The following is a 26,936-nucleotide window of genomic DNA, read 5'->3' as shown; positions in this document are numbered from 1 at the left end:
ATTGTGTAGCAGAAATTCCAGTTTTGAAAGCACCATGGACCGTATGAAGCCCACAGCTACCCATTTCTAGCAACGATGGCGAATCTTCACCAAAAGTGTCTGTGATATGTATTTTCAAAGCTAACAAAAATGCCCAGTTTACGTTGGGGGCATCCATAATTACTTAAAATTAAATGCACCTGTCGGTGTAATCCGAACGCGGGAAGCACATGCCGCAGCACGTACGTCAGCAAGATAACAGACCAGCTTGAACCAGTTTGTATCACGTGATTTAACGCCACTTCCGAATCCAATGGTAAATAAAAATGGGAGGGGATACACTTGATGCTACGTCAAAGCAAGCTGATCAATAAACAAAAAAGTATTGCCAACAACAACCTGCCAAACAAAAATTCCCTGATTTTTGAAAAAATTCCCTTATTTTTCCCTGATTATTCCCTGATTACAATATTCCCTGATTTTTCCAGGTTTTCCAGGGTCAGTAGACACCCTGAATTTCTTAAACCGGTAAAATTTTAAGCTAGAAAACTATTTTGTTTATATAACAGATTGTTTACATAAAATAAAATAATGTTAATTATTTTAAATCATAATCACGGATTTCTTAAATACAAAAACAATGTGTGAATTATGTTACAGAAAACAAATCTAAATTTCTCAATAAAGCATCTTAGCCACCGACATGTTATATATTTTTCAATAATTTTTTATTGTAAGTGATTTACAAAAAAAAATTATATGTCAAATATTAAATAGGATAGCCAAATAATCTCAAATATTTTTGGAACACTCACAGACCCCTAGAATTTTTCCTGTCTACCAAAAAAATTTTCTAGTGATGAACTGTTATCATTTTAGTATCGGTCTACGTGGGTAAAGTACAATTTTATTCATTTAGGCGTCACCCATCTTTTCTGTTTAGGTACATATTTATAGTTCCGTAGACATTTTTCACTCCAATATTTTGTATTTTAAGGCTATATTTTAATGTTATCTTTTTTATCACTAGTCAAAGCCACAAATTGTATTGTGCATGCACATATTTTATGCTGTAAAATAATTTTTTTTGTCATCCACAAATCCTTTCAAGAAATAGTGTTATCCAGGTATTCACGTCACAATCCCATTTGCCTAAAAGAGAAAGTTACTAGCCATTCCGCTAGATGGCTACAGTAGCAGTGAACTTACACTCCACAGCACTGCACAAATAGCATCAATTTTAGAATGCTGAAGATTATTACGCAAATATTTGAAATCAATCATCAATTCTATTAAACAAATATACTTTTGCACTTTTAATTGTTCTTTATACACCAGTCACGCATACTTACATGTCAATGACTCAATTAGCTGCCTATTTTTAAAACCAGTGAAACAAATATGGCGTCTTTCTGTTCACATCTCTCTACAGAGACACGTTAAGAGTTGCACACATCAACGAACTACATCTTTGGCACCTTCAACTGTTGTTTTGAATGAAAAACGTACTTTGTTTACGGATGTGACGAGAATATTATATATTTTCACGTGTAATTTATTTTATAGTTAGAGATGAATATTATTCCACAGAAGTCCAAAAAAATAATACATATGTGAATTGGACGTGAGTTGAGCCATTTCATGCTGCAGTTAAGTTGTAGTGAAGGACTATTTTCGAAAAGTGTTTTGTTATACTGCCGGTACCGGTACAGGCACCGAAATTTTAGCTGCGGTTCTCGGTGCCGGTTAAAATGCTGAGAACCGTAGGAACCGAGAACCGGTACCGACCCATCCCTAATTTCAACCACACTCAACATGTCAAACTGGTCATAAAATCTTTCCACTCACAATACACAGTTTGCACAGTTCCCATCAATGTTCTGCTACCATCGCTACAAGTCTGTAATTTAAAATTATCAAAACTTGAAACAATTCATTACTGACTGTGACCACATGAATGACAATAACACTAACATTTTTAGGAACGAATTAGTCGTGCTAAGTGAGGGATAGGTGTATGCATGTGTCTCTTATCAGGGTGTCTACCAGATCTAGTAAATGAAATTCCCTGATTTTTCCAGGTTTTCCAGGTCTAAAACTGAATTTTTCCAGGTTTTCTTTAACACAATTACGACATTCAATGAAACTGAAAAAACTGCATAACAATACATTGATGGGTTTCGAAGTATTTCAACTTACTTAAATTTGTAAAAATATTACCTTCTTCTAGATGTGGCCAAAGTGACTCAATTGATGGCAAATAAAACATGCTGCTACAAATATTTCACACACTTACTTTTGCAAAGAACATTAGTAAAAGGAAGCTCCCGTCAATTTCGCAGTGACTCAACTTTTGCATCTATAGCACTTGCTTCAGAACAAGCCAAATCCAACACTCGAGCCTTCTTCAACTGCAATGCCTTGATCTCCTCTTCAACTCTTCTTTTTTCTGCCTTCTTCTTGTCTGTAGCTTCCTTTCCTTTTTGTTTTGTTTGCAGGGCTTCCTTACGCCTACAACTAGCATTTCTTACATACTGTAACATGGACTTGATGATATCAACATGCTCTACACCTCCAGAACGTTGAAACGTTGAACAAAGTCATACACTTGTCTTTGTGCAATCAGTGTTTCTTCCTGCAAGTTTTCAGTCAGCAGATTAGAATTCACTGAAAATCCTCTTTCCAATGATGCATTTCCATCATCATCCTCACAAACTTTGGAAGGCCTGTTTTGGCAACTACTGTATGTGCCTTAAGAATGAGCATCCACAAGTGATCAAGGCGCCCATCTTCTCAAGAAAAAGACGACAACAGTGCTTCAGAATCTTGCGAGGAACATACCAACTGATATGATCACTCAATGTTATCAGCTTCTTGTCCTGATAGCCACCTGTTTCGAAGACAAAATTCTAAACTTTACTTCACACGCTGTTTCCTCACACCCGAATTTAAAGCCATAGACGGACATAAGCAGGAAATTCCTTTGGTAAGTTTGTACTTTAGGGGACCTTTTTCTTGAAGTTTTTTTACCATAACCTTTGGACAAGTCCTAACATCATTTTTCAGTAACAGTACAGACTTTTCTGGTACTTTCTCTTTCTTGATGGCATGGCGTAGTGCATAACCCAACTTGATATTGTTAGCAGTCAATAGGTTTTCCTGGTTATCTACATCCAATCGAGATACATTGTGTTTTTCCCTAAAGCTCTTCAGTACTTCTGGTTTCACAAACTTTCCTGCCAAAGCTAATAAAATGTCTACCAGTGAATCATACAGAAAAGGTGCCATGGGTGCTTCACTTTGGAACATTGTAAGAAACAATTCCAGCTCTGATGCCAAAGAGTGGAAGAATGTAAATTTTACTTCTACTAGATTATCTTCAAGAGCATTTTTCAGTACATTGAAAGACAGATGAAATAGAAACTTCACTAACAAATTTCTTTGGAACATTGTAAGAAACAATTCCAGCTCTGATGCCAAAGAGTGGAAAAATGTAAATTTTACTTCTAGAAGATTATCTTCAAGAGCACTTTCCACTACCTACATTGAAGGACAGATGAAATAGAAACTTCACTAACAAAGTTCTTTAGGTGGGGTAACGTTTTCATGGCACGCTCAGCAACTGCAGTATTTTCTAACCATCTGATTGCCCAAAATTTCTTGGGAAAAAGCTCTGATCTAGTTATTCTAATGTAATCTGCCCTCCTTGCAGGTACATGCTTAAACAAAAAGTAACTGTGCCTCAAAAAAATAACAACGTCCCATTGTGTAGCAGAAATTTCAGTTTTGAAAGCACCATGGACCGTATGAAGCCAACAGCTACCAATTTCTAGCAACGATGGCGAATCTTCACCAAAAGTGTCTGTGATATGTATTTTCAAAACTAACAAAAATGCCCAGTTTACGTTGGGGGCATCCATAATTACTTAAAATTAAATGCACCTGTCAGTGTAATCCGAGCGCGGGATGCACATGCCGCAGCACGTCACGTCAGCACGATAACAGACCAGCTTGAACCAGTTTGTATCACGTGATATGACACCACTTCCGAATCCGATGGTAAATAAAAGAAAATGGACGTGGGAACTGTTCGTTATTTGCCATTCAAAACTAAAAATGGGAGGGATACACTTGATGCTACGTCAATGCAAGCTGATCAATAAACAAAAAAGTATTGCCAACTACAACCTACCAAACAAAAATTCCCTTATTTTTGAAAAAATTCCCTGATTTTTCCCTGATTATTCCCTGATTACAATATTCCCTGATTTTTCCAGGTTTTCCAGGTTTTCCAGGGTCAGTAGACACCCTGTCTTATGTATACGGAACCATAATAAGAAGGGTGTAAAATGAAAGAAAAAAAATGACTGCATTTTCTTAAACCAGTAAAACTTTAACTTTCTTAACTTCATTCATTTTACTTTATGTTTATTAAATTTTTTGTGAATGAATCCCACGTGGTTAATCTGTTGGTAATGAATTAATAAAAAAAATTACTACGTTAGTAAATTCAATCCAATACCAATTTATTCATGAATAATGATAACAAATTCTTACTGAAAATATTTTTGAAAAGAAAATATAAAAATTAATAAATAATAATCAGCTATGATTGATGGCATCCAAGGAGTAAGGGGTAGAGAGGGAGAGGGGCGGTTTGTGTTTGTACTATTCGCAGGAATATTCCAATTTTTGTCACGAAGCTAAAACCTTTTCCGAGATAAATTTTCAAGTGATTTAAGTGTTGAGAGTCTCCAACTTTTATATTATTTGAAGTGCAACGATAGCCTGAAGATAGGCATGAAAAAACCACATACAAGTTGGCAAATGGTTACAGGAAATTAATGTTTTATTACTTCCAGAACTGTTACGTTTTTGTGATTTAAAACCTTTTTATGGACATACGCCTTTGTTGGTTCGCACTGTATGCAAACGACTAATCTCTGTGACACACAGCGTAAACCAACAACAGCATACCTACATGTGTTTGGCCATAATTTTATTTTAAATAAATTTTTGCCATTGCAAGGATTTTTGAAAGAACTTACATGTGACCTACGAACACACTGAAAATGTTCCAGGATGTCCACACAACCGTGTAGAAAATTTCCCTGACTTTTCTACGAATTTCAGTGACGAAAATTACAAAATCACAGTCTATGTTTTTAAAATTATTTATTTATTTTTGCAATTTTCAGAAAGAAATTAAGACAATCCAGCCTCCAACACTCCTAAAGCTGCACTAGTTCAAACACAACCTTGTATAAGTCAATTTACAGTGTGTAAGACTATGCCCTATTACACCATCTGGAAAAAAAAATGTGTTCAGTGTTTAGGTGCATGCATACTGGAATTACTTTCACCAAAGGATTTCCATTACTTTTTCCAAGTTTTTAAGTAAATTCCCTGGCTTCCCAGGCATTTAACTACACATAATGCAGTACATATGTCGTGCACACACCTTCCCTAAGGGAGGAGCACTATGAAAGAACTGCATCTGAACTCAAGAAGAATGTGTTCCACACGCATTTAAAAATAATTGTCATCTTGGTTTCACTGGTCCCTCTCTATCGCAGGGGCCCGAACACGACAGACAAAATGAAGCGAGAGAGACTGCGGACTCACGATGACCTCCGGACCTGCACGCTCCTTCCCCAGGGGAAGTGCACCTGACCTCAGGAGGAACGGCTCCCACACAAGACGGAGAGAGAGATAGAGAGAGAGAATGCAGACTCACGATGACCTCCGGGGAGCCGCGCAGCAGCAGCAGCTCGCGGATGATGTACGGCTGGTAGACCTGGGCCACGAACGACAGGAAGCACTTCTGGAACTGCTTGCGCTCGCCCTGCAGGCGCTCCCAGCGGCCCTCGTCACCGGCCCCCTCCTCCGGCCGCTTGAGCGGCACGAAGCTGAGCTGGGCGAGTGCGGCCATAAGGTCGCCGAGGTGCTGCGCCAGCACCAGGCTGTGCAGCGTGGGCTGCTCGCAGCAGGCCACCAGCCCACGCGTCACGCTCGACAGCCGCTCGTACTTCTGCAACCACACACAGACAACACACTCATGGTTTATACTATCACACAATTTTTTTTATAACACGCAGAATTCATGATGTTTTTATTTTTTTCCAATTTTGTTTATTCGTAATAAAACTTATACGTTTCATTATACATGGTTTTATTTTTACGCAATTTTTTTAAACAGTAGGAAATCTTGATGTTTTTATTTTTCAATATGTTTGGTAAATACTTGGTTAGAAAATATTGATGGGTACAACAAAAAATGCAAGAGCACCATCAGAATGAAATCAAGATAAAATTTCTAGATTAACAGAAATTACAAGAAAATAAAATAATCAACTCAGTGATTTTGAAACAGTAGATAATGAGTAGCATGTTTCTAGCGGCCAATACTATGCACAAGGCTCTACAAATCCCAGGTGCCAGGTTGACATGGTGTCGAAATTTTCCTTGCCCGCTACTAACTTTTGCCAACATACCAATATATACAGTGATAAAGAAAACATCAGTGAATTTTGCTTTTACGATATCTTGCTGTACAGAAGTGACTTAGTAAAAAAAACTGAGATGGTATTTAAAATAGCATGTTTATATTATTTTTTATCTGTGATGCAGCAAACGATGAGCTCGTAGATGAATAAAGTTTAGATCGGTCATTGACATCCCCGATGCAAACCCACTCACCATGAATGCAACACCAGTGTGCCCCAAATGCTTGGCCAAATTGCGTATTTACAACTACAAAATTGCAAAGACATTGCAACCTGAAAACAGATGTATATAGTTTTTTTATCACTGGCTCCTAAATTTTCGGAGATCCTGTAGATGCCTACAATAGGAATTATGTTTCAAGGAGTATGATGTTGTCAGTTGCGAGGCGAGACAGGATCAGGAGTACAGGACCGGAATGAGATCAAGGAAAAAGCAAGATAGAGACGGAATGGCTATGTCCAGAGAATGTGGAGAGGGAGGTTGCCTAGGGAAATGATGGTGTTGAAGTACACAGGAAGAATTCCCCGAGGAAGAATCTAACAGGAGGTGGGAAGAGCAGTTAGTTAAAGTTGTGAAGGAGGAGGAATAGTTGAGGGTCAGAGGAAGTTGCAGGCATTTTACTTTGCTGATCTGTCTACAGGCTGAAAGCAGTTGATGATGATGATAAAAGATGTACATGATGATGACAAAGAAGAATATGATCAAAATTATGATGAAGATGATGAAGATAATGAAGGTGATGAAAATGAGGATGAGGATGAAGATGATGATGATGATGATGAAGATGACAAAGGTGAAGATGAAAAAGGTAAAGATGAAAAAGAAGATGAAGATGATAAAGAACATGTTGATGATGGAGATGAGATGATGAACATGATGATGATGAAGATGATGATGAAGATGATGAAGAAGATGAAGATGATGATGCAGGGTCGGCACGCACCTCCAGGACGAGGAGCTCCTCCTCCTTGAGGTTGTGCGCGCTGGTGCAGCGAGCGGCCAGCGAGATGCCCACGCCGGGCAGCAGGCTCGGCAGCAGGCCGATGGACACCACGAACTGCAGGCAGGTGCGGATCAGCTTCTGCTGGGCCACGCTCAGCACGTCCGGGGGCGGCTGCTGCCGCGGCCGCTCCGGCTTCACCTCCGCCGCGCCCAGCCTCGCCCGCTGGCCCAGCGACCTCTTCAGCTGCAGGAGGACGTGCAGCGACACGCACACGAATCGCCACCTGCGGGTGCACACAGAACATTCTCCCTTTTTCCATTATGTCACATAGCATAATACATGCCAACATTTCATTTTGTATAATTCCATTTGTAGTTCACAATTTATAATCAAGTTTCATTTATTCAGCATACAGATTTCAAGTATTTTGACTATGCTAAATTTATATAATCATTTTTTAATCATTTTTTTAATTTCGGTGAATTTTTACATACAGTTGAAAGTATTTTTAAAATTATTTAATTGCTCCATGGCTTTGTTTTGGGCTGTTAACACAAGGTTCACTTGCAGTTGGAAAAACTTCAAAATTCCAGAAGGTTTAAAAAGAAAGGAAGACGGCAATGGGACACACTGGTGCCCTGAAGTACCTTTTTTTTCCATCTAAGATATGTGTAGCTGGAAAACCCATCACATAGGCGCATGACTGAGCAGAAATAGCCCAGATGGTTAGCTGGATGATTTTCAGCCGCCCAACGAGAACAAACCATGAGGTAGTTTGATGTAAATTTACAGACTTTCAGAGAATAATTTTCAGCAGCAACACGCCTTCTCTATATGGTCATGTATCTGGTTCTGTGTTGTGATTGGACAGGGTGACCACATGGTTGCCTCCTCTTTTTTCCCCCTCAAACTTTGTAAAGGAATGTAACTGCATGGTGCAAGCCAGTTATTGCTCAATTGTCGTTGCGTGCGGTCGCATCGTCGGCAACTCATGAAATTCTGATGAGAACTCCTTAAGTGACAATTTAACGTCTGCTGGTCAGGGCCAGGCCGAGTTTCAAACTTTTGTTTTGTTGTATTTTTAGACTATGTTTGATTATAAATATGATCCCAAGCGTCGGCATTGGCCCATGGTGACCGTCGTCACCCCCCCCCCCCCCCCCCAGAATAATTCCATGGGTGGACGTACCTAGTTAAGTGATCTTAATTAAGGGACTTCAATTTTTCATACTGGAGCTGTGATTGGGATATATTATGAAATATTTTTATGAGAAAGTAATCAGACAAGTTTAATAACTCTCTTTGAAATGATAAAAACTTTCCCAATTAATGAAATTTGATCAAGGACTGAACTGTAAATGGTAACATGTTTAAATTATTGTAATTTTTTTTTAAAACAATAAACAAAGGAAGTTTAAACTCTTTTATTTTTTTAAATAAAAACTTTTCCACTGAAATAAGTTTGGTTAAAATATGAAACTTAAAAATAATCTTAAAGTTCTTGCATACAAACATCAAGTTTTCAACTAATTTGTTACTATTTTGGGTTGTTTTTCCGGGCCAACCTGGAATGTAACAAATATTTTGCAGATTGGTGTTCACAAAAAAAAAATTTGTTCCTATCAGTAAAACATTAGGTGATAAAGAAAGACATAAAATATGTTATAATTAGTTCTGTTTCTTTCTGTTTCAATAAAAACATTGTTAAAATTTATTTGCGCATTTCTATGAAAGCATAACTACTAGAAAATTTTCCTTTTTTCCATTACCAACACAGATTTACTTAATGTATGATATGTTGATATACAATATACAATAATTTCTATTTTGCAAACTGGTAAGTACGGTTTGAAAAAAAACTTTTTTTTATGTATCAGTTTGCAAACGTTAAGTGATCCATTAGGTAGTAAAGAAAGACAAAAAGTATGTTTGTGCATTTAAAATGCAAAAATTTTATAAGATACAACTCATCAAAATTTTCTGATTTTGCATAAACTTTTACAGAAGTCCAGGAAATCTACACATCTGACTGAAACTTACCCACAGAAAGGCTATTTCCCCAGGGAGGAGGATTCTCCATCAAATGGGTGTTTCCCAATAAATAGGTTTTTAGAGTATAGTCAGATATTTCTCACAGAATAGGATTTAACTATTTAATGTTTTTAATTTTAGCTGAATATTTTGCTGGGCATGATTTACAACTAATCCAGAAAATTTAAACGATAAGATCTTTATGAGTATATAACTTTTTGTTCCTGTAAATCACAAGAAATATTAATGACCAAACTTTTATTGGTATTAGAGTGGAATTTGATCATTCATTAAAAAAATTAAGATATTTGATTTAAAATGCATAATTTTAAAAAAAAACTATTTTTTTATAAAAAAAACACATGGTTTACACCATATTTTGAACCACTGTGGTTTAAATCAGCAACCCTGGTTTATGTACTATGAAATAAACATTACTTGCAGTCCGACTATGACCAGCAGTTCATAAAACATTTGTGCAATGCAATTGATTTTTACGTTTATTTCAATTTCAGATCAACGTGTTCATAAATGTAATAAAAAAAACATATTAAGACATTTTTCATGGTACTTAGAAATTTTGACTTATTAACAAAGAAAACTAATTAAAAGGGTAAAATTGTATATATTTATAGGCCAAGTGCTAATGTGTTAGGCTTATAATGTAGGCAATTTTATTAGGTGGATTTTCTTAAGAGGGTAATACTGTACATACTTCCAATACTAGAACCAAAAGCTTTAGAAAAAATATGGAGAGGGCAAACTAAAATTTATTTTATTTGGGTTCCACGTTTTGTCGACGGGCATGTAACGAATATATATAGTGTAAAACAAAATTGCTACTATCCATGTCTGTCTGTTTGTTCCATTACTACTACTAAACTACACACTGGATTTTTATGCGGTATTCACAATCATTCAGAGAATTTCTTCCAGAAGGTTTGTGTGTCTAATACAGTAATATTAAATTTTAAGATGGTAGAGAAATCTCAATGTTTTTTAATCAATTCGCAAAAATACACTTTCAGGGAGCTTACATGACTGATACGTCAAATTAATGTAGGTACTATAAAATTGTAGGTATTAAAAAGCCCTACAGAAAAGTCAGCAATAGCATACATCTATCTTCTAAGGATAACCCACAGTTACCATTATCTTTCAAAACCGGTTCAAAAATAATTATTTGCAAAGCTATTTTTAACCAATATAGTATTATTCCATATCAGATTAAATTGATATAAAAACTGTTCTTTACACCGTATAATTTATAAATATAATATATAAACAATGGACACTTATGAGAATATGATACTTATAAATACTTATTAAATGTAAATGACATCACAATAGTAGATCGCATCCGTGCGAAGCCATAAAGGCGTTGGGTGGAGAGGGGTATTGACTGTAAAGCATAATTTTGATCTGTATTGCTGTTTTATTTTTATTTGTAAGTACTTGTATCTGTTTTCGTCTTCATAGACTATATTTGTACCTGTATTACAGCCATTTGTGTATAGTAATTATATTTAGTTTTATCTTTATAGGCTAAGTTTGTTCTTTTTATTCACCTATTTAACATTTTACTTAAATTTCACATGTTCCAAACCATTGTACAAAACATTCCCATAATCAAATAAATAACAAAAAATTTAAAAAAAAAAGAACAGACTGTCAGCACTTGGTGGGTGGATGTTTCTCAAGGTGGTTTTCCACACCACTATAGGAAAATGTTAGTGCAGTTCCTTAATAATGCACATGGGGGGTTGTTACAACTCCTCAGTCATAGTAGCTCTGACCCTCCAGCGGAGGAGAAGGAATAAAAAAAGGACCGTTATTGTTTGGGAAGGACCTCGCAGACACTCTGAGGGGTAAGGGAACATGCTCCAAGTGCATCTTGGGTAACAAGAGAGGAGAGGGGAGTGCTTTTATGAAGAAAAAAAAACTAATCCAAGTGGGTGCTGTTCGATTTTTTTCAATAAAACCCGGGTTTTTCAAAATAATTTATTCCCCCAAAAACAGATTTTTTTAAACAATGATGGATGATGAGTCATTTTACCCATTACAGGGTGTTGAAAGCACACGAAACGCCAGAGAGATGACAGCCGTGACGTCTGCTAGCCAAGGCAGGATGATTCGGCAGTGGTTTGCCTCCGGCGGGCTGAAGGTGAAAGGGACATCTCAAAAACCCTGTCCTGAAGCCAGGGAGTACGTTTGAATCGAACCCGGGCCCCTCTGCCCCCAGCCAGACACGCTAACCACTAGGCCAAGTGAGCGGACTTTATTAACGATAAACTTGTTAATATTAAGTCAAATTAAAACCTTCAGTTTATTTTTCTACTCAGATTTTCGAAATGAATTTTTACTTACCTTATTATTTGTATGAATTTCTAAGGTGTTAATAATAATATTTTAAACCAAAAGAATATTCTCAAAATGGTTTAGTTTAATTGTTTACTCTTCCATTTCATATAAAATTTTCCTTTGTTGACAAGCATTTTATAATATTACTATGGAAACCCAACACATAGTATTGTCAAGTCATTAATAAAAAGTTTTAAAAAAGTTTTGTAGTATACTAACTAGACTATCAAGGCAGTAGCCATTTTCAGCTGTCGATCAGAAAATGTAAGCTTGCCAAAAAATTTCAACTTGGTGTAGAATTTAATGTGAATATGAGTATCTCTGGTGTAAAATAAATACCAAGAAAATGAGAAGAAAATCACCCACTATAAGCATATTTTTTTGAGATTTGCTTAGCAGCCTGACAAGTTCGGCATTCACGGAAACAAATTTTCATCTTTGAACACGTGTGAACTAAATTATATTAAAACCTGGGAGTGGCCAAAGTGCACAAATTTGTACAAATGTATTGATATTTATGTGGACAGCATTTAAATTGATGACTGTAATCAGTCTGTGTTTTGTACATATTTGTGCTCCTACAATGTACGTACATACTTAATCTGTCTTATTTATGGTAAATTGTAATAAAACATGTTAATTTTTGTAATTGGTTTTTGATGTATGGTATGTAAATTAATAACAAAGGTGCTGCATTTGCACGGAAGTATCAGAAACCTCAAAAATAAGGTGGACTTACGTGATTCCTTCGTCTGTGTGTGTGTATATGTCTATATATATTCTAGTTTTACAAATTAAAACATGGTCACCCATCAAAGTAAAAAGCTATTAACTCTGATAGTAGTCCAAACTAAAGCTTACGCCTTTACCCGCTCGGCCACCATGATATCTTGAAATACAATAGTTTTATAAACATGAATATAATCAGAAAAAAATTCTTATGAATCTGTTATCCTTAATATATATACTTAATAACTGTTTTTAAAATAGTTTTAAAACATTTTTAAATAAAATGTTAATATAACTACAATTATATGACATTGGTATATCTTCAACATAAGCCCTTTCTTCATTCATGCCGAATATAATTCAATATAGTATTAAAGTATTTTAAAAGTATTTAAAATAAATATGCATAAATAATCTTGATGTAGGTAAGTCCTGTACCCTATGCACTTTCATTTGTACCATATATGGTATAAAAAAATTAAAGGTTTTGTAAATAAAACATTATTAAATTTATGATAATATTGTATAGATATACCTTTAACATGAGCACCTTAATCCATACCATATATCATAACTTATACTATAAATATGCAATAAAAATGTTAAATATAAAATATTTGTAATAAGTTAAATATAGTTAAAATTAAAAAAAAGGGCATGTCCTAAAACTTAGGCACGAACTCGATTATAACTGTTCCGAAACTATCCAAAGCATATCAAATTCATAGACTTTGAGAAAAATTGTAGGAAATAAATTAAAATTTGCCTAACACAAAATGGGCTGGGTTTTGTTATTTAACAGAATTATAGTTAGGTTTCAAATTTGTGGAAAAAAATTGTGTTGTTTTTCCTTAAAATGAATACTTTTTGTATATTTATCACACTATGCATTATTTTAAAGAATTCTACGTTAAATGTTGTGTCTGCATTTAATATTACTATTTTATTTGCTGCATGAGAACAAATTAATCTGCTCGTTACAGAGTTTATATATTTACACAACTGTGGCGAGTACTGAAAGACTTGCTCACATTTTTAAAAATATTATTGAAAAAACCTAAGTGGGTCATAGACTGGGTTTTATTAAAAAAAAAACAGAACCCATTGCCACAGGTACTGTACATAGCTACCAACCCGGATACTAATGCATACTACCAGCTATAGCACGTCTCATCTTATTTTGCAGTGTGTATTTTATGGGCATTTAATTTTTCTCTTTCCAATGCACAATTTCTGCCATTAGCACTGTCCTTGTTTTGATGTGCTGTTGCCAGATATATCTGATAGAGTACAAAAGATTTAGACCAAACTTAATAATACAATTAGAATTTTTTTATGTATTTAATATATTGTATTTTTCAAACAGAAAACTTGGAATGAGAATTTTGGAAATACATTTTCTCGTATTTCATCCAGAGCAGCATCTGATAATATTAATTTTTATTTCTAAGAAGATATAACTGACAAAATGCCTGTTTTGTTTTAACAGTTTTTGTTAAAATTTTATTAACTCTTTTATTATTAAAACTTTTGCCTGGGTTTGAGCATAAAAAATAAAATTGATGTAATGACTTGTAATAAATAGTGTCTGACTATTCATACATAGTATCTCCTATGATTAGTTTTTATCATTTAATTTTTTTCTATCAGTTTGACTACAAATATAATAATACAGTCTATAGACACTATTTTATGGCTCCAAAAGATTAACACATAGCAAAATAAAAAAAATTAAAACTTATTTCAATTAATGATGGCATATATTTAATGTTAACAAGCCAGGTACCGTAGTTTCAAACTGGCAACAGTGGTTGCCATTTACTCTGTACTGCAAACCAAGTGTGAGGCACTATAGATACAACTGCAATCCAAGTGTGAGGCACTATAGATACTACTGCAATCCAAGTGTGAGGCACTATAGATACTACTGCAATCCAAGAGTGAGGCACTATAGATAATACTGCAATCACCCTAAATGAAGGGCTCAGACTGGCACTTGGGTGCTTTATTCATAAAACATCATCTCATACTGAGGAGGTATCCCCCTACCTTTCCCACTGCCTACATTTCGTGGCATTGGTTGATGATTGGCATTAACCGTTGGCAACACCTAAAGAAGGAATGCAACAAAAAAAGAAGTCAAAATACATTTTTTTTAAAAACTCACCGGACACTGCTGCTAAGCAACACCGGACATTTTATGGACTTGAGGGTCGCCAAATTTGAAAGGTTCTCAATCTTCAACTCCTTAAGAGCACATCTCACGTTGAGTTCCAAAATGTCATTCAGCTCTCCTGTACTGCCTAAAATATAAAAACATTACAAAATTATTTTTGATATAGGCTACAAATAACATAAAAACAAAATACAAAAAAAAATCAAGAAATAAAAGTTATTTAATAAACAGTAGTGCCTCAATTAACCAAAGTGCTGAAGCATCAATGGTGGCAAAAACTGTTGAAACAATTGCTTGACCTAGAAAATGGCCTGTTATCACAAACTTTTAATAAAATTAACATCAATAATGATGTGAAATAATTTACCCTTAAGAAAAGCAAAAAAAAACACATCACATTGAAAAATAATACCATTGGGCCAACAGAAAACAAAGAGAGATATATATATATATATACACACACACACACACACACATTCATATATACATATATATAAGATGGCATGTGTGTGTGTATATATATATATAATAGATGGCATGTAGGACGTTTGATAACTCTCACACCGTTTGACAGATTGCCATGAAAGTTGGCACATCGAAGTGTTTTTTAATGGAGAAGGTTTTTATGCTGTTCATTTTCTGTAACTCACTGCTAGATGGCACCACTGTGCATCAACTTCAAAACCGTTCAACCGATCACCATGGGTAGAAAGAAAATCATAGGTCATAGACATAGAAACAGCAATTGTGGGTCATTTCTCAATGTCCACCACACTGTCATATTAGTACGGTGCAAATAGCCCAAAAAACGGGAAAACCCCAACTCAACATCCAAAAAAAAGTTTCCCTCCAACGCCAAATCATTCTATCCACTCCCCTTAGTATGGAATAAAAAGTTAACACAAATTTGAGCTTCAGGTTAGGAAGGGAGGGGGTGGGAAGAGGGTGAAATGGTAGTTTTTCGCCATTTTTTGCAAATATCTCGAAAACTATGCATTTTAGCGCAAACATTATTCTGTACAAAAATAATCTACATTAAATTATAAACAAAAACTATTCTATACATAATCACATTAAAGTGAACGGTTCCCGAGATATTGAGGGGGTAAAAGTGCCCACTTTAAAAAAATTTTCAGATTTGTTGGAAACACATTAAATTATCACTATGTAAACTGAAGTAACTCAAAAGTTCCCATTGTAAGGATCGGTTCAATACACGCACGGTCACTGGTACAAGGCCATTACACCGGTTGGAGGTGGGGGAAGGGCCGGCCAACCGCCTGGCGTCTCCCTTCTTATCGCCGTCCCACCCTCCCTTTCCCTTCCCAAACTCGCGAGTACAACCAGCGTTTTTATGTCTCTTTCCCTCAGTCGCAGTGGAAGACCCGTTGAGTGTGTGTGTGAATATGATTCTTCGTGAACTTCTAAGATATTTTTTCATGGTTTGTGTTTATATAACTGTGTGAAATATGAAACTACTATATATTTATATGTGATAGTCATTTGATAGTGTGTAAATTATGGCAGAGTGTGTGTTGAAACCTTGTAGGGACAAGGGTGGTAAACTCATTCCTCTGACCAGAAAGGCGGTGGACAAAATAATACAGTGTAGTGAAATTCGTAAGGATGGAGTGAAAGAAAAGTTCATACATGATTCCTCACTCCAAGTGCACGGTAAGTGTCGGCAAACTTATATATTACGTCCAAAGCCACCTAAACATGAAGCTGCCGAAAAAAAGGTGCCAGCAATGGACAAAGCACTACGATGGTGACATTCGATCAGCCTCTGTATGCTAAAGCTCGTAAAATGGTAGCTGCAGCACCTGATGACAGCCCTTTAAAGTCACTCTTCATTCGACTTGGTGGTTTCCACCTGTTAATGTCGTTTTTGTCAGCGATTGGATTCATCATGACAGGAAGTGGCTTGGAAGAGTTGTACAGTACAGTCTATGCCAAAAACAGTGTTAAACAAATGATGAACGGAAAAGCTTGCTCTAGGGTCATTCGTGCTCTCTTCCTAGTCGAAGAGGCACTCATTACTGTATTTTTGAAGACAAATGAAGCTTGCATTAGTGTTGGTAAAGATGAGCTTAATATCATATATTCATCTTTTAAGCGTGGTAATGCAACGGCTGAAGATATTACGCAGTCAGCTACAGTGAAGAACTTTGTGGAAAGTTTGGAAAAACAACTTCAACAATCGAAAGAATCAGGACGAACACAAAAACTGTGGATTCAGTTCATAGGAATGGTTGAGCTAGTTGGAATGTTTATTAGAGCAGAGAGGAGCGGGGACTTCCTCCTCCACCTTCACTGTGTCCACCAAATGCTACCTATTTTCCATGCATCTGGTCACATCAAATATGCTAAATCTGTGCATGTTTACCTACAAAACTCACTGGAACTTCACACCTTAATGAACCCTGAAGAACAAGATTTGTTCGTTAACCATGGTTATTTTACCATCCGACACACTGAGAAGTTTTGGTCTGGAGTGTGGAGTGACATGACCATTGAACAGGTTTTGATGCGATTCTTAGTACCATTGGTGGCTTGACCGGAGGCAGAGGAATCACAGTGACAACTATTGCAACTTGGATTAACTCCATGCCAACCTGTTCTCGGATAGTCGAAGCAATGGAAGAATTTGCAGGAGTGCGCAGTCTCTCTTCAGAGCAGCACATAGAGCTACGAGAGGCAAGACAGAAAAGAAATTCTAAAGACTTGCATACTTTCATTTCTTGGCTTGAGGAACACAACCCATTTTCAAAAACCCCTGAACTATCTTCTTTATCAACAGGTGTTATAGCAGATCAAAACGTGAACTGTGATAAAGCATTTGAAATTGGAGTAATAGCCTTGAAAGAGATTGAGGGAAAAACAATCAGTGAGATACACTTGAAGAGAAAGTTAGCTGTGAAGTCTCTAGCCTCTATCACTAATTCAATAACAATTAACGACACTGTATGTGTGAACCCTAATACTCTTTTACATCGGATGGTGTGCACAGTAAGGAGTGATGAGAGACTGGCAGAAATATTCCAATTTGAATTATGTGCTTATCCTCCATCCCTCTTCGACGAATCTGGTCTAATGAGGAAGGGAAGAAAATCTTCAATGTTGTCAGATTTGGTGTCAGAAGAAAATGAATCTTCGATATCCTCAGATTCAGAGGAAGTTCCCTACATCATTGATGGGGGCCATCTCCTTCATCGCGTGATCTGGCGACGCCCAGCTACTTACAGGCAGATTTGTGAGCAATACACCAGTTATATTATTACTCATTATGGACAAGGTACTGTTGTTTTTGATGGATACGAGAAAGGAAACATAAAAGATGAAGAACACTTGCGCAGATCACGGACAACCACTCATGTTGAAGTGAAAGTAGAAAACTCAATTCACGTAAATCTCGGTCAAAGGGAATTTCTATCTAATGCTAAGAACAAAATGGGACTAATTTCTCTCCTCACAGTGCACTAGCAAAGAGCTGGTTGCACAGTACATAAAGCACCGGGTGATGCTGACTTAATGATAGTTTTTACAGCGATTGATGAAGCAGAGAAAGGACTTGGAGCTTCCGTAGTTGGCGACGACACAGACTTATTAGTCTTATTGACTGTCCACACGCCCCCCGATAACAAATTGAAAATGGTGGTACCGAAGAAAGGCAATCAACAGGAAAAAGTGTACTCCATTTCTAACATACAGAGAGGCATTGGAGAGATGAAAGATGTTCTCTTCGCAGTATACGCTTTCACAGGATGTGACACTGTCTCAGCTATCTACAAGAAGGGAAAAATTGCAGCATTTAGGAAAGTTCAGGCCAACAAAGCTCTTCGCACGAAGCTTCTTGTCTTCAGCGACCCCAAAGCTGAGCCGAGGGCAGTGGCTGATGCTGGGAAGCATTTCCTTCTTGCCATATTTGGAGAAAAGAACACTGAAGATCTAGATTCTCTTCGCTACCAGTGATACTTGCAGGCAATTGCAAAACAGCCTGTACATTCGTTGTTCAAGTTGGCTGCACTTCCCCCCACTTCAGCAGCTTCCAGGCAGCATTCATTCAGAGTTTACCACCAAGTGCAGCAGTGGCTCAATGAGAGGAAGAATCCGCTTGAGTGGGGGTGGAAGAAGATCGGAGAACACCTGAGACCTCATGCAACAGCAAGTCCCGCTGCTCCACAAGAACTACTTTCCCTCATTGTGTGCGCATGCAAAGACGAATGTGTACTTAACTGTGAGTGCAGGAAGAGTGGTTTGAATTGTTCGACCATGTGCGGCAACTGCTCAGGCCTGGGATGTATTAACAGAGACACGCTCATCATTGACGAGGATGAAGAAGAGGAGTGTGAAGTATTTGGAGAGGACTGAATCTTGATTCATGTTTTACATTAATTTAAGATTGCATTTAACATGACTTCTTTGTTTTTCAATATGATTTTTTTGTACATTTTGAGATTTTTTTGCTATGTAGGGATGTAATATACATCCACATTACTTGGATACATGTAATTAAGTCTGATATTGTTGATTTATTTCAGTTTACACATTTATAATTTCATGTTTTTTCCAAAAAATCTGAAAAATTAAAAAAAATGGGGACTTTTACCCCCTCCATATCTCCAGAACCATTCACTTTAGCGTCAGTATGTTACAACTATTTTTGTTTGTAATTTAATGTAGATTATTTTTGTATAGAATACTTTTTTTGCTAAACCGAATATTTTTCGAGATATTTGCGAACAAATGTGAAATACTACCATTTCACCCTCTTCCCTCCCCCTCCCTCAGTAACCCGACACTCAACTTAGTGTAACTTTATATTACATACTAAGGGGAATGGATAGAACAATTTGGCGTTGGAGGGAAATTTTTTTTTTGGATGTTGAGGTTTAGGTCTAATTGCACCGTACTATATAGCGTCCTCCATGTTGCTTTAACTTGCGGACAATATATATACATGTGTTCTGCCCAGGCAATGCCAGGTTCTGCAGCTAGTACTATTTAATTTATTACATACATTTAAAACCATTTATGAAAACTACTGATAGAAAACAATAAATTAGATTGTAAAATTTTGATTTGGTTCGTGAAGTAAAAGATTGCAATATGAAAACTGTGAAACATATTTTGAATGAACAAACAATTTTATTTTAAGTGGATGAATGTAAGAGAAAACACAATGTCTTGCCATGGACTCATAGTTGATAGGAACAAGAAAACAAAATATGTGATTTTTTATTTCATTTCGCTCTATCTGTCTGCTACGAATGTTTGGTAAAGTACCTGAAGTACCCGGCGTTGCCCGGGCTAATTATATCACAATATAAGGAACATCACTGTATGACGTACACTTAAAAAAAATTGGTTGTCTGTAAAGTCGGTTTACGGACGATAGTTTAACATTGACAACGCCATAACAAAACATTGATGAAATGATTGCATAATTTTATGAATAAAATTGAATAATTTTTATTGAATTATAGAGGTATTTGAGAAGCCCTCAATAGAAATGAATTTTATGTTTATTATTTTACTTCTTACCTCTATGACTTTGTCTTAGTCCTGTTATGAATTATATTTACCAGTATTGTATCTCTATGGTCAGGTCAATTTGGTTTTACTCTTTAAGTATTTTCATGTTTTATCTAAGTAATAATTTTATGAAATGTCTTTGCAAACATTTGTTAAACGGCGACGAATAGGAAATGAGCTTACACCTTTTAATATTGTTTTTGGGTCATTACTGAGGAAAGAGTATATGTGATTGGACGCTCGACTGCGCATATATTTTATTTAAAGAATTTAGTATTTCCAGTGTGATTTCGGAGAGTGTTCAATAGAGAAAGCTTTGACTGTTTGAAACAAATTGGAACTTGAGTTTCTGTTCTACTATCATGGGAGAAGGATTAGAGAGAAAGAGCTCCGTGATTTAGTCATAAATGAATGTAAGAATATCACGTAAAACATTGGTACGACGACTGAATAGCTAGAATCTACGTGAAATTGATGATTTTATAATAAATACCGGAACTACACAATGAAGAAGAGGTAGTTACCGATGTTCGAAGCTCTACTAAAGAATCGACGACGACGATAAGTTTTGACTAACAGCATAAATAGAACTGGATCAACGACGAATTAAGAAGAAAAGAAGAAAAGGACTATCAATCTTCGAGATGGAAGGAGTTCGACAGCGGTAGACGGCATCGTAGACGGTGTACCGGAGGACATCATCCTTCTAGACGACTCCAGGTGACCGACGCCAGTCCTGCTGGAGTACCAGCAGCACGAGAGGAGGTGCATCGAGACGGAGACCCCACCAGCGACATCGGAGGAGAGTGAGATCTAACCAGCAACATCGGAGGAGAGACAGGGGTTCGGAGAGGTTTTCCACAGCCTCTTGGTATTGTAACGACGCGACGAGGTTTGTTTGCCCCATCCCCGAATTAACAAGAACAGCGAGAAGTTACCTGTCCTATTTTAATGGCAAGATATCTTAAACTATGATGTTTACGATCAAGACCTAATTTGAAACTCGCAAAAACAACTTAATACTACTTAACTACGTAAAGACTTGTAGCTTGTACATACTGGACCTGGTTAACTGACATTGATCAGTAATATGTACGATATCAAAGTTAAAATCTGTTAAAGTCATTAATTGTCTTGAATGTTTAAAGAATAGCCCCAGGTCCAGAAGTCTTGAGACAGTTTGATCTACCGAAAGAGACTGAGCTAGTAAAAACAAAGAAAAGACTAATTTGCCAGTAAAATGTGTTTCAATAATATTTAAAATATTGACTGATAACCAAACTATTATTCAGTGATACAATTACGTAAAACGTAATTAGTTCTGAAAGACATTTAAGTATAACGGATATTGAAATTTTGTTTAATGAAAAACCTATTTAAACATGAATAATTGTCTCAAAGGTATTTGTATGTTGCTTGCTAATCATTGACTCTGTCACTTTTCATGTTACAGTTGGATATGTTGCAAAAGAGTATTGTCACCCATACAACCATGATTTTGACCCTAGTAAAAAGTTAAATTTTCATTATATTTTATTTTTCCGATTGATAACCATACTTACATATCATGTGTATGTTAAACCAGATAGACAGAAATATTTAGCTTGGATTGTCTTGAAAGAATAATTAGTTTTTATTACACTGAGATCAGCAGTCATAGAGAAGTTAATGCTTTTAAACACACTACTTATATTTGTTGATTTTAAGGTCAGAATACTTACACCAAAGAGAAGGAGACATACTGCTAAGGAATTATACGACATTTTATTGTTTGGTATTCACACTGAGTCAAACTACACCAGTACATACAACTTGAGAATAATTTATTTTCACTATCAACATAACAAGACATATTTTAGTTAATATTCTGTAGAGGTTAGTAGTTGTGCTACATACACAATCACAGCACTAGTACTTTATAGAGTTTTCACGGCGCCCAACTAGACCACATTTTACATTATAGATATTGGCATTTTAGGAAATATACTCCATAGAGTAATTCTGAAAATACTTATAGAATTTTAGATCACCCAACGGTGGCACACCCTTTTGAAATTTTGGTCGCTCATCCTTGTAGCTGTCTGAAAAATAACAGAAGAAAAGGGAAAATTCTGAAAACACTTCAGAATTATCACTATTTTGTATGGATACAAAGGAGGAGTGAAATGAAATCTACAATTTAATTGATAAATTTACTTTTATTTGCACTCATTAATTCAAATACCTATGTTTATTACTTTAACAAAGAGATTATTTTAACTATAACTTTTATACATGTTTGCTATTTAACTTCTTCCAATCTGTGTTATTCTGTTAAGGATAGGACGATGATAGGAAAAGTAGGAAACGAATGGGAGAGTTTCAAGTTTAATGTGCCTCGAAAAAGTCAAATTGATGGTTGTTCCAATCGAAAGGAAGAGAGATAGATGCGGCGCAAGCGTACAATGAGCGTAACGGGACACAGTGTAATGGGACAATGTGCGTAATGGGACAATGAGCCATCCTTTTTCGTGCGTGCAGCCAGCGTTCATCGATTTATTAGACGTTGTCACGTCAAAACAGGAAATTTTGATTTTAAAGTCCCATTGATTGCACAATCTCGGTGCATCAAAGCTGCACATCAGCAAAATCAGGATGCCAATCTCAGCTTCATTTTGTGGGAAGGCAGGTAACCCCTCAGCATGTTACAAGTTCAGGGCCTCGCCATATATTGACGAAGTTCAAACTTCGTTTTTAGCGCTTTTAGTTCGCTAGCAGCTGCACGCCTCACTAAGCGGATGAGTTTCACCAAGGAAAAGGATAGAAAGTTGCTAGACATTATTTTATGACCATGTGGCAGACAGAGAAATGACATAAACTCACTGTTTGTGTCTCTATGATCTATCTCCTATGATTTTCTATTATAAAACAAAACTGAATTTACATTTTTTTCACTCCCTTAGGGATGGAATTTCATAATTATATGTAGTCTATGTCACCTGCCGGCCCATAAAATATTTAAATGCCAAAAATCATGTTGATCCGTAGCTCCATCGCTGCATGAAAATAGGACAAAAAGACAAACACACTTCCGCATTTATGACATTAAGCAGGGATACTATGCGCAATTTAAATGGTTAACGATGAAACCAACCCCTTTTCTTCCCAACTCTAGTTTAGTATGTGTGTGTTGTCAGAGATTCTGCTTAACCAAGTTTGTCATGGTCCACAGTTTCCTGATGCAATTCTTCCAAAGAAAGGAAACAAGAAAGTTGACTTATTGCACAATTTACAAAGCAAATCTTTTTTTTAATAGTCTCATGCAATCTGAAAGTAAATATAGACTTGATGAGGCCATTCATTATTCTTAGACTAGATTATTAATTTAAAAACAAAGTTATTAAGGTAAATTTAGAAGTAATCCCATGTGTTATACATGGTAACGATCCCAATTTTTCTTGGGGGGTTGAGCAAGTAGTCAGCGACCAATCAAGAAGAGAGGCAAGCGACTAGGCAGTGACAAAAAAGGAAGAGGACCAGCAAGCAATCTGCCGCATATTGGGAAGGGGGGCAAGCAATCAGGCATAAAACAATAAATAAGGGGGCAGCAAGCAAGACACAACCAACAGTAAGTGGCCAAACAAGTAGACAGCAACCAAAGGGAAGGGGGTGAGCAAGTAAGCAACACCCAAAAGAGAGGGGGAGGGGACCAAGCAAAAATGCCCCCTCCAATATAGATAGGGGCAGCAAGGAGGCAAGCTAGCAAGCCAGGAACAATACGGGAGGGTGATGAACAAATAGGTAGTCAGTGGCCGATAGGGAAAACCAAGCAAGCCATGACCAATAGGGAAGGGGGCTAAGCAAATAGTCATTGACCACCAGTGAAGTGCGGCGAGCAAGGAGACACAACGGAAGAGGACGAGCACATAGGAACCAATAGGAAAGGGGGTCTTGCAAGCAGGCATAGGGGTGAGTGAGCGAGATGCAACCAATAGGGAAAGGGGGCAAGACAGAAGGTAGGGACCAATAGGAATGATGGCGAACTAGCAAGATATGACCAATAAAGAGGAAAGGGCAAACAAATAGTTAGTGACCAATAGGGAAGGGGGGCGAGCAAGCAAGCCACAACCAATAGGGAAGTGAATCAGCAGTTTTAACAATTAGGTAAAAGGGTGGAGGTTTGTGTAAGCAATTATAAAACAATTGGGTAGTGGGGGGAAGGGGGGGTTGCAAGTTGCTAATGACCAATAGGGAAGGGGGGGAACAAATATGCTGAAACTAACAAGGAAGGAAGGGGGGGGGGGAGCAATAATGCTGCGACCCATAGGGAACAGGGTAGAGCAAGTAGGCAGTGACCAATAGGGAAAGGGCAAGCAATGAAACCAAACCAAAAGAAAATGAGGGCAAGACAGCTGGCAGCAACCAGTAGGGATGAAGGAAAGCAAGCAAATCGCAACCAATAGGGAAGGGGAATGAGCAAGTATGCAGTGACCATTCCTGGTTTGTGAACCTGGTGAGTTCACCAGTCCACCTACAATGTTTGTTGTTCATCTGCATAGTGCTGGAGGTAACTCTAGAAACATCCTCTTTATTTTTTCTTTCCCCATCAATCCATCAACTACAGCATAACACAACTGTTATATTCACAGTTTTTGCACATCTCCTCAACATACATTCCTTAGGCCGCAGCTTCAAGCTTAGAAGCTTCTAGAGGAAATGTTGTTGATAGAAATGTTACTTACACAATATATTTTAATTCTGTGGGAAAATTGTAATAACTGATAAATAAATTACTTTAAAAGTAGGTACATAGGCCTATGTAAAAAAAAGAATTAAGGAAGGTGCTGAGGGCTGATGAGTAGTTCTGTTTCTGTATTTCATTTTTCAACTGTATTTGTAACAGAGTAATAAGGGCTAAAATGTATGTTTTCAGGATAATTTTTAGATATGAAATGCCCCGAAAAGATTCTTTCAAGTACCCAAGGGTCTTATATTACACTTTTATCTTTATTTCTTTGCCATCTAATGTTATGGTTACAACTCAAATTTTACAGTTCGCCTATGCGCAACGAGAATACTGCGCCTCAGTTCGGAGCCTTGCGTTTAGAGGAGATACCGCGCTGGAAGCAACAGCGAGTGTAGCACTTATCATCCAACCTCACTAACACAGATACATCCCTGATGACTAGGCAGGATCCTGAACAGTATTTCTAATGTGTAAGCTAACATAGTAACTCATTAAAATAGTAAACTACTTGAAGTATCAAAATGCCCTCTTGAGACCTGACCACTATCAAAATAAGCTTTTCACAAGCCTAACACAGTATTATGCAATACAGTTAAAATCAAGTCAATCTGACTATAAGTATACATCATAAATTGCTGTAGGTATTGAAATTGCTACAAGCCCGGTATAGGTAATTACTAAGTTGAGTTTGTTCTAGGTTTAACTCATTACTAATCACTGTCATTACAAAAACAGTGAAAGTTATATTTTCGACCAATCAGAAACTCTGCTAGCTCTGAACGTCCTATTTACGTCATCATTTGAGAACTTACTTGATAACTAAGAAAATGTGTACATTGATTAGTGTGTGCAGACTATTATTTTATTTAGTTGGCACATCACAGTCTAATTACTAAAAGAGGAAAAATTTATTTCTGCATTTCATTTTGCAATGTCTGTGTTATTATGAAAATGTTCTTTTAATACTAATTTTTTCCTTATGTTTACACACTACCAACAACAGCAACATTTGTTTTTCGAAGGCTAAAACCAAAATATACAAAGGAAGGGGGTCAAGTTAATGTCCGTTGCTGACAAGTCGCTGTGTTAGTTTTGTGTCGTGAAAGTGTTTATCGCAATAACTATCAATGGTATAATACTATGTTGTTGTGGCAGGGTCGTAACAGAATAATTGCAAAACATTTAGGAAATAAAATGAAAAGGAATTAGGAATTTTTTTCAAGTATATTCATTTTTTCAAAAAGGTGCTCTCTTTCGAAATAACTAAAACTTTTTCGAAGATTGCGATTGTGTACTTTTTTAATATTATGACACCTTAACTATTTTATCAATAAATGAACTACTACTTATTTTTTTACTCCTTATCTAAACATTAATATTGCTAATAAAAAAGTTATATTACACCTCAATGATACTTCTAATAAAAATTGAACAATCAAAAGACATACATGCGAAAGCAGTTAAAAATATGCCTATTCTTATCGCACAAACAAAAAATACACAATCAGGTTAACAAAAAGCCAACTATAAATACTCAAATGATGGCGTAATTACCTTGTTCTGCTGGTTTAACTAGAAGATTCAAAGCAGAAAAAAGGCTTTTAATAGAGGTGTCACTCTGAGCGGAGTTAACTTTAACCAAATTATTCGACATAACTAAAAATCACCATCCGAAGTTAGTTTACAATGCTACAACGTGACAACAACTTTCAGCCGTTTTACATTTCGTCACCATTTTACTTCCAAGAAAGCCAATAGTGTAAAACTAAATATTCATTGATTAATTTGGATTAATATTATTTTTTAAATATACGTAGATGACAAATTAAATGTCAGTTTTGCAAGTATTCTCCGGTTTTGACTGAATGGTTAAAAAAATTTCAATATTATGACAAGACTGGTTCACAAATTTGGAAATTTTATATTTGCAATGGCTTTGTTTATGGTGG

The 26,936-nt window shown here is 36.3% G+C and overlaps 1 protein-coding gene across 1 annotated transcript in view; it reads right to left on the bottom strand.

Moving 5' to 3' along the window:
* Positions 1-26,738, bottom strand: part of LOC134540848 (transport and Golgi organization protein 6 homolog) — a 69,372-nt gene extending 42,634 nt beyond the window's left edge. The window contains exons 1-4 of the mRNA XM_063383842.1: positions 26,542-26,738; positions 14,718-14,853; positions 7,430-7,712; positions 5,717-6,010 (exon numbers count right to left, since the gene is read on the bottom strand). Coding sequence (XP_063239912.1) covers positions 5,717-6,010; positions 7,430-7,712; positions 14,718-14,853; positions 26,542-26,641 — 813 coding nt within the window. The 5' untranslated portion in view covers positions 26,642-26,738. The remainder of the gene's footprint in view (positions 1-5,716; positions 6,011-7,429; positions 7,713-14,717; positions 14,854-26,541) is intronic.
* Positions 26,739-26,936: the final 198 nt, after the last annotated feature.

The sequence above is a fragment of the Bacillus rossius genome, chromosome 17, assembly GCF_032445375.1.
Source record: "Bacillus rossius redtenbacheri isolate Brsri chromosome 17, Brsri_v3, whole genome shotgun sequence".
Lineage (NCBI taxonomy): Eukaryota > Metazoa > Arthropoda > Insecta > Phasmatodea > Bacillidae > Bacillus > Bacillus rossius.
Note: the sequence above shows the minus strand (reverse complement) of the source record. Positions and strands in the feature narration are given on the sequence as shown.